The sequence below is a fragment of the Etheostoma spectabile genome, chromosome 22 (assembly GCF_008692095.1).
Source record: "Etheostoma spectabile isolate EspeVRDwgs_2016 chromosome 22, UIUC_Espe_1.0, whole genome shotgun sequence".
Taxonomy (NCBI): Eukaryota; Metazoa; Chordata; class Actinopteri; order Perciformes; family Percidae; genus Etheostoma; species Etheostoma spectabile.
In genome coordinates, this window is record NC_045754.1 from 10,212,951 (window position 1) to 10,225,984 (window position 13,034).

General features: G+C 38.6%; 1 protein-coding gene across 2 annotated transcripts in view; it reads right to left on the reverse strand.

The window, feature by feature from the left end:
- malrd1 (MAM and LDL receptor class A domain containing 1) overlaps positions 1-13,034 on the reverse strand; it is a 45,476-nt gene that overhangs the window by 25,437 nt on the left and 7,005 nt on the right. For both annotated transcript variants that reach the window (XM_032504241.1, XM_032504240.1), the window contains exons 6-17: positions 10,972-11,100; positions 9,815-9,961; positions 7,926-8,031; positions 7,055-7,422; positions 5,874-6,319; positions 3,821-3,908; positions 3,534-3,713; positions 3,255-3,411; positions 2,198-2,354; positions 1,988-2,098; positions 640-853; positions 293-540 (exon numbers count right to left, since the gene is read on the reverse strand). In XM_032504241.1, coding sequence (XP_032360132.1) covers positions 293-540; positions 640-853; positions 1,988-2,098; positions 2,198-2,354; positions 3,255-3,411; positions 3,534-3,713; positions 3,821-3,908; positions 5,874-6,319; positions 7,055-7,422; positions 7,926-8,031; positions 9,815-9,961; positions 10,972-11,100 — 2,351 coding nt within the window. The remainder of the gene's footprint in view (positions 1-292; positions 541-639; positions 854-1,987; positions 2,099-2,197; positions 2,355-3,254; positions 3,412-3,533; positions 3,714-3,820; positions 3,909-5,873; positions 6,320-7,054; positions 7,423-7,925; positions 8,032-9,814; positions 9,962-10,971; positions 11,101-13,034) is intronic.

Consider the following 13,034-nt stretch of genomic DNA (forward strand, 5'->3'; position numbering starts at 1 on the left):
TTTATAAAAAAAATTTAATTAGTTTTTCTTAAACTTATTCAGTCTATTTTAAATGTTATAGTTTTTTGAATTTTACTTTTATGACTTTGGACAGTATTTATTTGAAGCCATATATTTTATGCAGAACCTTTGTTCTCACGGAAGCATCAATGCAAAATTAAATTGTCAATTCATTAGTCATGTTCTTCCAGTTGTTTCATTTAAAATGATGTTACCATACCCACTTGTTTCATAATTTCAAGAATGAAGTAAAAAATCATCTTCAGCCTTTATTGTAGTCTAGTTTTCTCACCTTGCACTGAGAGCTCCTGTGGCTCATTAAGGGTCCTGATATGCGGGCGGCGTCTCCAGCTGCCTGGGGGAAGGAGCCCTCCAGGTACAGGTAGTGCCCTGAGGGGTTTCTCAGGGTGTGGTCAGTCGATGGCCCGGTGCCAACTGTGGGAGTGCTGCCCGCTTTGATCAGCCAATCAAAGTCATCCTGTCGACACTGACGCCAGGAACAGAGATCAAACTCAAAACTGCAGCTCCCGCTGAAGCCCTCTGAAAGACAGCAATAAAAGAAGAAATCAATCCAGGTTATACAATTGTCTGAAAATGAATCACAGGGTGTCATCAGTCAGACATGAGAGGAGGCCTCACTGCAGATGTAGGGGTTTTCATCAGAGTTGTCCCCGCAGTGATTGATGAAGTCACAAAGGTTGTCCTGAGGGATACACTGGCCATTAGCGCAAGCGTACTGCTCAGGTGTACATGGCCTGTCTGAAGGAAGAGGAGGGGAGCAGTGCAGGAAGCTGACATCATCTATCACCACATCGCCCATGTAGCTGATCCCTCGCTTTGCCCTAAACATCACCTGACAAAAGGACAACAAACTACTATAAGGATCGACTCTTTGCCCTGTCTGTCATACTTTATAAACACCAGGGTTAATATCATCAGACAAGGCATTGCAACATAGATGCTGTTTTAATGAGTGATGTTTTTCTGGAGTCAGTTGATGAAGGTCTCAGAGAAAAGAGGAAAAGGGTACTTGGACTCTTAAAATGAGGCTCATAGCTGTTTGGTGTAAAAGTGCCCTTCAGCTGCCGATTGAACCATCAGCACAGATCTGGCTGTCCGGTCTGACAACGATTAATGTGCATAACTGAAAATGTAGAAAGGCCGCGGTATTTGGTCAAAGAGATGCCTGCTCCCGTGCTATGACTCAAGACCTTTGTCTGTGTAGTCACACTGACCTGGAATAACCCCAGCAGGCAGACCCCGTTAAATGACTGTAACTTTAAATACTGTTGAAATCACAAGTTAAGAGTCATTAGACTGAATTAGCCTCAATCAATTCATTGATCGTAAAGTCTGGGTGTCTAATTTAGCCCGCCGTGACTAAAATTAGGCAAATTAACATTGATGTGCACAGTCACCTAAGAGGCTGACCGTTAAACTGAATGTCAATAATCTAAATTGCACATCTATTAATGTAAAAGTGATCATTACACTGGAATATACACTATGTCACTGTAAACTCTATTTTATCTCACGTAGAGCCCAACATTGCAAATAGTTACAAATGTGCTCAGTTCAAGAGTTAAGTAAGTAATGAACAGATGTTGTTGCATCAAAGATTTTTTTTGTGTTATACTCAGATAGGCGGGTGATTATTCTGCCAACAAAGCAGCAGTTTATCCAATAGAAAAAGGTCCATATTGAAAGTGAAGAGACATAATCTCTGTAATGAACAAATACTAAAAAATAAAAAAACGTTTATTTAAAGGCGCCTTTCTCGGCACTCAAGGACTCTGAATCAGAGGGGAAATATTACCAATGCAAAAGCTAAACAGATACTTGGTGCATTATTATTGATTAATTGTGTTATTGAAATATTTGATATGAACCATTTCATCACATTGAATTCACATCGCAATAAATAAATACTTTTAAATGTGTTATACAACTATAACACATTTAAAAGTATTTCTAGTAATTTACAGACCTGGATGTTGTTTGATAACCCCAAAAACACTTCTCCTCTTCTCCATTTGTTGCCTTGGTTACCAGTCTGAGACCAAACCTCGTGAGTGACGTTTTCATACTTCAACAGCACCTGCAAATAGAGTGAGAATAATAAATATGAGTTTTCTGATAAAACCCTTTACACTGAGTCTTATTTTGCGACTGAATCCGGTATTTTCACTCTTCTTACTTGCAGCGATCCCACTGTGAATCCACACATGTAGTACCAGAAGACCAGGGTGCAGTGTGGCCCAGTGGAGGAGATGGCAGGTGTCTGGAGGTCAGTGGTTTGACCGTAGCCACCATTGGAACTGTCTGCAAACATATACCAACCCTCTGGACCACCTCTATCAGAGGAAAGACAGAAATTACAGAACAACTTCAAGAATTATTTCCCCCACCGGTGAATCCAGCAGTGAATGTTAGTAGCAGCATTGTATTGACTTTCTTGTATATATGTGACCTTTCATGAAACACTACTGCTCTAACAGAAGGCCTCTGGACACTGATTGCTTTGATTGTGTGCCACCTTTTCCAATTCCAAATACTGTTTTTTTCTCTCTAGAATGTCTTTTTTTGTAATGGTAAACAAACCCTGTTCTTTTCTGCAATTTGAAATTCATTAAACACGTGTGGTTCTTTCTCCTAGTTTACTTCCAGTGGCTTCCTGAAAATGTAAAAATCCCTTCCAGGTGTGTATAATACTCACAATACGTAAACAATACGTTTTGAATGTTAATTTGTGTCTGTGTTCTTTCACAAAAACATATCACTTATTATTATTATTTATATATATATATATATATATAAAAATATATATATATATATAAAATATATAAACTGGTCTTTTTTAGATTACACCTGTGTAAATTGCATATTTAAAGTGATCACAGAGAAACGTTTCCCCCTCAGCAGTCAAATGTCAATACAGCCTTCTGGTGTCAAACTCTGCAAATACATCATTCTGCACAGTAAAGGTCAAACATCCAATAAGCAAACATGTTTTTGAAGGATAGGTCTTTAAAGAAAAGATTTTTTAGGTCTTATTTTTATCGCTCCAAACATGTTTACTTTCAGTTACGACAACCAGAACTTTCAACCAGACATTTCATTTACTTGCTTAAAGTCCTCACAGTTTGAGAAGGTGGAATCAAAGAATTTTTGTTTTTTTGTCAATCAACTAACTGATTACTGATTTATAATACTGTAACAGAAATAGTTACATATAGTAATTTGCTGGTACTCACAGCGTATGGTCATTAATAGGACGGTGGTACAGTTCTCCATCATGAATGCTCACCCCTTGGTCAGGGGACCAGCGAAATGCGTGGATTGTGCCCAAAGAGGAGTCGATCCCCTTCCAACCACAAGTGTCACCACCTTCAAAATCGCACCATTCCTTCACTGAAACAAGACATGAATAAATTAAAGTAAAAAAGTACAGAAGGGAGGGGCAGAAAAGACAGACACAGCACTGTGAAAACATTCCAATGCAATAATGAAAGCTTTCTGTGTAGGCATTTTACCACAGTTTAATTCATCTGAACCATCAGAACAATCCCGTCTGAAGTCACACACTTTGCTGTTGGCAACACACTCTCCATGTGCCACACACACAAACTCTCCATCAAGGCAGCTGTGGGGCTGAACTGTGGGAGCTGGAGTGGTCACTGCAGGGTTTGTGGTATTTGCTGTGGGGAGCTCTCCTGGAACAAAGCACGGTAAAATTCACATAGCAAGAGGTAGAAATTAAAAATAAGGGAACACTTTGTCCAAAAAAGTTCTTATTTTCTGTTATGGCATAATCATTTACCTTCATATGGTTCGCAGTCCAGGAAGGAAAGGTCATCAATGGCAATGTCTCCATTAAAATCATCTCCAACTGTACCTTCTACCAAAATCTGACAAAAGAGAAAGCAAAAATAAACACAGGAAGATATTTTCAGCAGTTAGCAAGCATGCATAACAGCATAATGCTGGAACACCTGATTGGTATGCGGTCATCATTCATAAATGTTTAATTGCACATGTGAAAATGGTCTACATTTACGCAGTTAATCTAGTTCCATTTATATACAAAAACAAAACACCAAAACCGTCCCAAAACACTTAAGATTTCTTCATGTGGGGGTTTTGATTGATTGATTGATTTTATTTAAAATATGTAACAGAACAGCAGACAAGACATAAAAACAAAACAAATCAATAACAAAAAATAACACTTGATGATCTGTTTACATATCCTAAAAGGAGTGGGAATAAGTATAAACCTATTTAATCCCACCCTGTGTGTACTCAATTCAATCATTCTGAAATCTACCCGCTTTCCAATTGTGAATGTGAACTCCCTCCGTCATACCCAAAATCAATTTCAAATTTACATCAATTATTTACAAAACAGAGGAACATAAACGAGGAAAGAAAACATTTCATAAACTCAAAACAGTAAATTACAAAAAACGAGAAGCAACCCCCTTCTATCTCCTTGAAACCCGTGAAAACCATGTCCTTATACTTATATTTTAAACAGCTTAATGTTTGGACATTGCTTTTGTTCCACCTGTAGACTGTTCCATAGCTTTACTCTAGAAACTGACATGCAGAAACAGGACTGCTTTGTTTCAAATACTGTTTAAATGTTTGAGTGTATTTTCTTGCCTGCTTGCCAGTAAGCGTTGCTAAACTGATCTTTAAGTTTCATCAGCAGCTTTCAAATGCAACAAAGTCATTGGCTAAAATATAATTTCCTCAGATGAGTTGTCTGTTGACTCTGTGCCAAGAAGTGGAACAGAATTTGGAATTCTGGGGATGTTGTTACTGTAGTAATCAAATCAGCACTTGTGCGCACTGCAGAATATAGCTAATCTAATAAACAAAGGATGCCTGTTAAATGTTTATTTGAAGCCCTATCTGGAAGAGGCGCCGTGTGAGTATTTAGCATGATTCAAGCAGCAGTTCTGCAAACATGTTTTGAAATGTTTTTTCATTAACTTAATGTTGCTAAGATCATTACTGCTTTTTACATGCATTTCCTTGTACATTAGATGTGGCTATACTGGTCCTTAAATCACAAATGCAAATTCAGGAGTAAATATCTTGATGTCAAATCAATATACTTTATCATTTTGTGGCAACGTGCCCGCTGCGGTAGCAAACAAAGTCTGAATTCAATTCCTCAGTGTCTCTTTATTTCCATTTGACCCTTTCTGCAGTCAGTTAACTTGACAAACGGAGCTCCTGTTTTCAATGCCATAATGGAATAAAAAAGTCTCTACCTGCCTGTCAAGTTACACTCACTCATAAGTAATGACAGCAGAACATCCATCTTGAGGGATTGATGTAGAGCAGTGGAGCTATTGGATAGATCTTCATCATGCACCGCTGCAGTGCACTTTTAAACACAAACTCTTTGCTTCACTAGCATTTCATTGTTGCCTGCCAGGGGACTGTGTTTACCTGTAGCTCATGTCTGCCTTTTACTACACAAGGGGACTGAAAGCAAATGATTTAAAGCGGGATGTGATGTGACTACAAGTGGTATTGTATTAAAATAGTATATAATGAGTATGTAATGAAATTAAAACTAGCTCCACTTTAACCAGCTTACAGTAATAATTCAACATGGTTGTTAATTAAAATGATAAACTTGTCTTCAATGTTAATTTTTAAATTTCTTTAGTAATGCAAGGGATGTGAAAGGAACATCTGAAGCATATTCTGTCTTTCTGCTCATTGCAAAGTAAGAAATAACATTTGATGACAGAAATACCCTTTACACACGCAATGAGACAAGCAGAAGTCTCAAAGCACATAAAGAAGATATTTTATTCCCCATTTTGGATCACTTTCTGGAGCATTATAGTTACCTGGAAGGGACGAGCGCTGGAGAGGTAGACAGTCTTCCTGTGCCATAGGTTTCCTTGGTCTCCATATCGTACCCACAGCATGTGCCCATGCACTGTAGAGCTGGTCCTGAGGTACACAGCCAGAGAGAACACATGTGAGCCGTACATGTGATAATGGAAGCGGAAAACACAGTGGTGGCGGGAGCTGGCAGGGTCCTTGCTGCGCTGGTGGGTGGGATGGAAGACTCTGCTCAGTAACACGGCTGTGTCTTTGAACTCCTGGGGGACTGAGGACTCAATGTAGAGGTAGTGGCCATAGCTGGTGCCCAGTGTGTGGTCCTTCCAGGGCCCCGTGTTGAAGGACGGAGTGGGGCCATGGATGCGAGTCCAGTCAAACACATCTCTTCCACTCTGTTCTTGCTTCCAGCTGCACAGTCCATGTTCAAAGTTACACTGCAGCTCTGGAGCTGTGAGACATGACAGGAAATTAACGAACACTGGTGCCAGAAAACATTATTTTAAGACATTTGTACTCTACTTGACTATTTCCTATCATTCATATAATAGTATAACATCAAAGTAAACATTTTTCTGTATGAGAACTTTTACTTTTGATACTTTAAGTACATTTGATTAAAATACTTACTTTTACTTCAATTCAGAACTTTTTACATGCACATTAATGGTGTATTTTTTTATATTGCAGTACTAGTACGGAACTGATGCAGCATTGCACCCTTGTCAGACATAGGATGGGGAAAAAAAGACATAGCATCTTTTTTATACTATACAGTATATTCTTCTTACTTGTCAAAACCTGGCGTCTGCCTCGCCCACAATGCAACTCAAACACTGACTGTTAAGACTAAGATTGTGAGTGTTGTATGCGTGCAGTGACTCAAGCTGCTAGTCTCAAGCAGAGAAGAGGGGTGGGCTACAGAGGTCAGGTAAGCTCACTTCTTTCTAGCTTCTCTTAACACTTCAAACTTGCAGTTTTCAGCCCAAACCAACGCATCACTTGAGGCAATTTATTGTGTTTTGGAGCCTCAAAAAGGCTTTATGTAACTTTTTCACATATACAGTGGTACTCAAGAACTTTAAATAGACTTTATTGTGTAAAATTGGTGGAGTTCGTCTTAAGTAAAATGACCTAAGTATTTCTTCCACCACAGAATATATACGTAACCAAAAGAGACACTCACAACATCCCTCCTCATCGGATCCATCCCCACAATCATCCACAAGGTCACAGCGCTGCAAGTGATCCACACATGCCTTGGTTTGCACGCAGTGGAAATGTGTGTGTGTGGGGCAAACCACCACTGCAGGGGGCAGTGAACAGTTCTTGAAGGTTATATCATCCAAGGCGGAGACCCCATCAAATACTCCAAGGCTGATCTTAGCCAGAGCGATCTGGAAAGGCTGGGTGATACGTCCCAGCTGTATGGTGACCTGGTTCCAACGGGGTCCTTGGTCATACAAAGTTGTCCATATAACAGTGTTGTTTAGAACTCCATTGATTCTAAGGTACATGTCTGCAGCCCCTACGGACATCCCTGAGTTATAATGCCTGAAGATGATGAGGGAGATATGGAAGCAAAAATGTTACTGACTATAATATTCCAGCACAGAACTGTGTGGATTCTGTGGTATTATACTTTTGAAGTTACTTTTGCACACATTCCTCTTGTGACAATGTATCTGCTTGCTGTATATAAAACATGAGTGATTTTGATTACTCTGCAAAAGAAAGAAAAAAATTTAATTTATAAAACGTCATCACCAGTTTGCAAATAGTACCATGCAAAGAGTACCTTCAATCATCCAGTGGAAACATAAAATCTGTCATTTGACTTTTAGGGGCCATAAAGATGTCAAAACATTACAGATTCAGATGCGTATCTTCTCATTATGTGTGACTGTGACATAAGAGATGCTGAGAGAGCAGAGCTGAGGCAGGTGAAACGATGGTTGGAAGAAAGGGAAACAGATCAAAGAAAAACACAAAAGTCTGAAATTCCAAGTTGTACAACTTGTATAGAGTGGAGGAGGAAGCTACAGTGTGACTCTCACCAGAAGGTCATGGTACACCCGGAGGCTGATTGTTTGAACCAGGGTCCGCGGAGAACAGCCCTTGGATAAAGACTGCTACTGTTCTTCAATATAAACATGAAGTGGCCTGTAGTGAGTAAGACGACAATTACTATTAAAACCATAATCAGCGTCTAATGTAATAGAAAAAAAAACCACTTTGCTGCAAACAACATGTTCCGCCAGACACTGAATCATCTTTAAAACAGCTCAAACTTATGCAAAACTGTAATAGATAACATGATTTCACAGAGATTAAAACAAAGTTTAAAAAACTAAAACTGTTGAACAGCTAAACAGCTCCCGACTAAACGCCTTTGTTGTTGTTGCCAGATGGGTCAATTTCATCCTTTCAGAAATATCTCTCCCTCTGGGATTTTCATGCACAACAATGTCTAGTGAGTGTCTATATTAGGAATCATGGGAATAACAAAACATATTTTGTCAACTGCAAGTCACCATGCCAGCAGAGTCTTGTTGATGAAACAGGTCAGAGACAATGGCAAAGGCTTGTTTGGTAACAGCCAGGCTGCAAATGTACAAAAAGCTGCTCGGTGCAGCAGTGATGTGTAGACGGCCATTTCATTTCTTACAACTCATCACACCATGCCAAGTTACACTTCTGCACACAACATGGAGAAGCACCTCCTTATAAACAATGCTGTTAGTTACTGCCTTATTTAGCTATGTGCAATAACATACTTTGACATCAGTCAGTTTAATAACAGTTAACACCGAGTTTTAGCTTAAGCTGAAGCTCATCAGCTAGGTAAAGTGGTGAAACAAATGTGCGACCTAATATGTAGAATGTAGATAAGATAATCATATATTAAACTTTTGGGGGAAATTCCCTTGTTAAAGCGGCACAAAAATGAAAGTCAAAGATGCTTTATAGCAATATCTTTCTCAAACATTTCTGTTACTGTGTTATGTGTGTCCATTCTGCCCGATGCTGCACAGTATGAGGTGGTGGTGTGTTAAAGTTGGAAGGTTTTCTTGGCTACTATTAGGTGTCTTACTGCCAAAGAAAACAAAGTTTGAACACCACCACATACCTGCACATTGTTTTAAATCTTTAAATGGTCACGGTCATATTCCCCATATAGATGCTCCCACCAGGATATGTGTCATTTCACAAAGTCTGAAGCATAAAAAGAAGCTTCCCAGAAACGTAAAAGGGACTCACTTTTCACAGCATGTTCACACAATGTACATAACAAAACAACAGATGGTGTTGCTAAAACTGCATGATAATAACAAGTCAATTCACAACAAGATTTTTTGTTAAATCCATCCTAAAAGTTAAAAGTTTTCTGGAGGTTAGATGTGGAGAAAAGCCTGCGTATAAAGATGTGATGAGGCATTATATACCATAACGTGTTGTGAAACATAAACCTAGGTGACAACAGCATAACCTAGGTGACAACAGCATAATAATGTGTATGGAATGAATGAAGGGGTGTTAATGTGCAGAATGGGTACAGCATGTGTTCATTTCCTTTCTATTATTCAGATGCCTGAGAAAGTTTTTCTCCATGAAGTGCTTATCTTTCAAAATGCAGACAAGGGATTTTCTTTGCTTACACAAAACCCTCGATTTTATCTGTAGATAATATTATCTTTTGTTGGTTATTTCAGATCAAACACCCGGGACACAGTCAAATAATCTCATGGGCTCATCATATTTCTATTTTTATTCCAGTACCTAGTGATGGCAACTTTCTTTGTCATGGCTGTTAATGTGTTTTCATCTTTTGTACTATATGTATAATTGTTGGGGAAACTGCTCGGGAACACAAAAGGAATTTCAGTGCAAACTGATAATAAAGTTGTATCGTATCATATATTATAATGTGTTTTTGTTTCTTTACCCTCAGTGCTGTTTGTAGAGTGGTCCAGAGGTGGTGGGTGGTAGTCTAGAGGTACGTCCACAGTAGAGCCCCTGACCCAGTCAAAGCCATCACCAAGGGTGAGCTCGTACCAGCCACAAGATCCACTGTCAAAGTCACACTCAGAGGCTGAATGAGTAGAAAGATGGAAAATGATTTAGTGTAGAGACTTAAAGTTAATTGTTGTGTGTGAAATTGACTAAAAACTCCATAAAAGCTACTGATCGACCATGTAAACAATGTGATCTATGTGTCAAATTCTGTTTCCAAGGTCAAGAGTCCATTTTTAAACCAATTGGGATGAGAAGTCAGTGCTCTGAAAAATGGAAATTCGAATATCCACAGTTTCACGACAAATGGGTAAACTCCATCTGCTGACGAAGATTGTGTGATATGATCAAAACCTGTTGAATTATCAGAATAAAAGATTAAGCCTTTGTACATAAAAACTTAGCTGGAGAACCACAAATCCCAAGGTACGTTTTGGCAACTGACAATACAATCAACAGTTTAAATCTGTTAACTTTTGGACCTAGGTTTATTTTGCATTCATTTGAAAGAAAAATTGGTGGTCATAAAATTAAAACCTATTTGATTGTTATGTTATCTGTTATAGTCCGGTGTCTCTACGTAAGTAACAATTAGGATATCAAAAATTGAAACGGGAATACAAACTTCTATCCACTTTGCAACTCTATGGACCTTGTGAAGCCATAGTTTGTAGTTTCTGCGTTCCCTATGAGGAATTCTAAGTAATGACAACAAAACTGTCAGTGCGTCCACATGATACAAGCCTTTGGTGACCCGGTGAGTTAATACTTTAAATTAGTTTTGTAGGAACTCATTTAGCAATTGTGTGAATGAAACGAACGTTCAATTACAAAAGGTTATGCAGTAAAACTTTAACATTCTGGTTGAACTCAGCCTACACTGACAAATCAAATGTAGAAATATCAGAAAACAGATGAAGTTCTAGTTAAAAGTGGGCAAGAAATCCAAACCAAGGAACAGTCAATTTAAATGTCAGCCATTGCTGTCATACTGGCAGATAAATATATATATCCCAAAACTGCTTTTGGTCAAGCGTACAAATAAGATGTGGGTTATTTGAATGGGTTACTTGGCAACAAGGTTCTTACGGCAGCTGGCTTCATCCTCTCCATGGGGACAATGCGGGGTGAAGTCACACACTTTGCTCTCCTCGATGCACTCCCCACTGCCACAGGCAAACAACGAGGGAGGGCAAACAGGAGGAGGTACACTGCTCTCTGTCACAGGAATCAAAAGTGAAAGATTAATACAATCAATCATATCACATGTAGACTCACCAGATAGTATGAACCAGCAAGTGATTGTATCATTAAAGAGCACTCATTGGAGATCATGGTGGAATATTATAGATGAGCTCAGCTACGGTACGAGAAGAGTCAGTACATAAGCTGTGTTATGAAAGATTAGATACTTTGAAGTTCAGATCATTTTGATCAATAGTAAGCCTGAGACCTCCTCTCTTGAATAAACTCAATTCTGCTTATTAGGCGTATTTGAAACATAAGTGAAAAATTGTCCATTTTAAAATGGCATTTGGCTGGCTATTGAAAATTAGTCTTTTAAATGGTTTCTGATTTAGGATTTCTGCAGTAACTAAGCTTATGATCTTGGGCTGAGCCCAATTACACGAGGTTTCCAAACTGCATTTACTTATAGAAAGCATAAAGAGTCTCCACTAAACAGATGCAAAGGGGGAGAAAAGTAAGCAGTATTAATTAATTGCCTTTTTTGTATGTAAATGGACTGTTTCTTATATAGAGCTTTTCTCAAAGCGCTTTTTCATACACTGTGGCCAAGGCTGCCGTACAAGGTGCCACCTGCTCATCAGATTAACACTCACACACAGTATCAGGAACTCGGGGTTCAGTGTCTTGCCAAAGGACACTTCAACATGGGACTGCAGGGCCAGGGATCAAACTTCTACCACTGAGCCACAGCCTCATTACCCAATCATTCAATCCATATAATAAAATGATTAAGGATCATGTTTACGCTCAACAGTAAGGTGCTTTGTCATGCAGCTGACTACTATTTATGGTGTCATTTGTCATATATTAAAGAAATGTTTAAAAGAAGGTATATCCTAGTATCTGGAAAGAAGGCAAACATAATTCTCTTAACCAAAGATGGCAGATTAGCATTTACTAGTGAGAACAGGAGACCCATTATTATTTTGACAGTACTCAGCAAACCGACATAATTTCCTTCGCAAATACAAGATTATTATTTTGACTTTAATGGTTTAAATATAGTTTAGACACAAATGACAGGCAAGACAGACAGATAACTCTAGGATGACAGGCGCACTGGATTTTAGCACGGCATTTGATGTTATAAACCAGGATCTTTTAATTGGTAAACTAGAAGATTATGGATTTAGACCAAGCACTCTCTCATTTATAAAGCGCTATCATTCATGTAGAGCACAAAGGATGTATTACAAAGGCAGAAAGTCTAACTGTAAAGGTATAGACTGTGCAGCAGGGAAGCTGTCTTGGACCATTTCAGTAAACCATGTTTACATTGCCATCAGATAATCCTTTATTAATAAATAAATACAGTAGGGCAGAGATTCTGAATTGTAGGTCAGACAAAAATTATTGGGAATTTCAATTAGGTAAATTAAGGGATATCCATTATAAATAACATGGTGTTCAGCTTAATCCCAAAACATTCAGAGACACTCACACATGTAAAGAGTGTGATTTATGATAACAGGGTATAAAAGAGCGACAGATGTGCAACAAATCTATTGGCTATGTAGTAGATAGGATGAGTAATAAAGAACATGGTACATACAGTAAAAAATCCTCTAAGTGACCGTAACGTCATGTAGTTAGCAAATTAATTAATTAAATTAATTAAATTAATTTCCTTGTCTTCCCTTACATGTACAGGTCAGTGACACCTGGTTATTTCTCCAGTACTGGAGCTTTGACTGTAATAAAAAAGGTTTAATGCATTTTATATAATAACACAGCCCATACGTTTTGAGGTGTAAAGTTTTTCACAAATCCACTGTTTGGAGCTCAGCTCTTGCTTTGGTCCCTTTTTCCACAACCAAGACGGATTCTGCATTGTTCCTCTTCAACCCTCCTTTCCCTGGAGCAGACTTTACCAGGGAGGCTGAGAAGTGTGATACCCCTGTTAT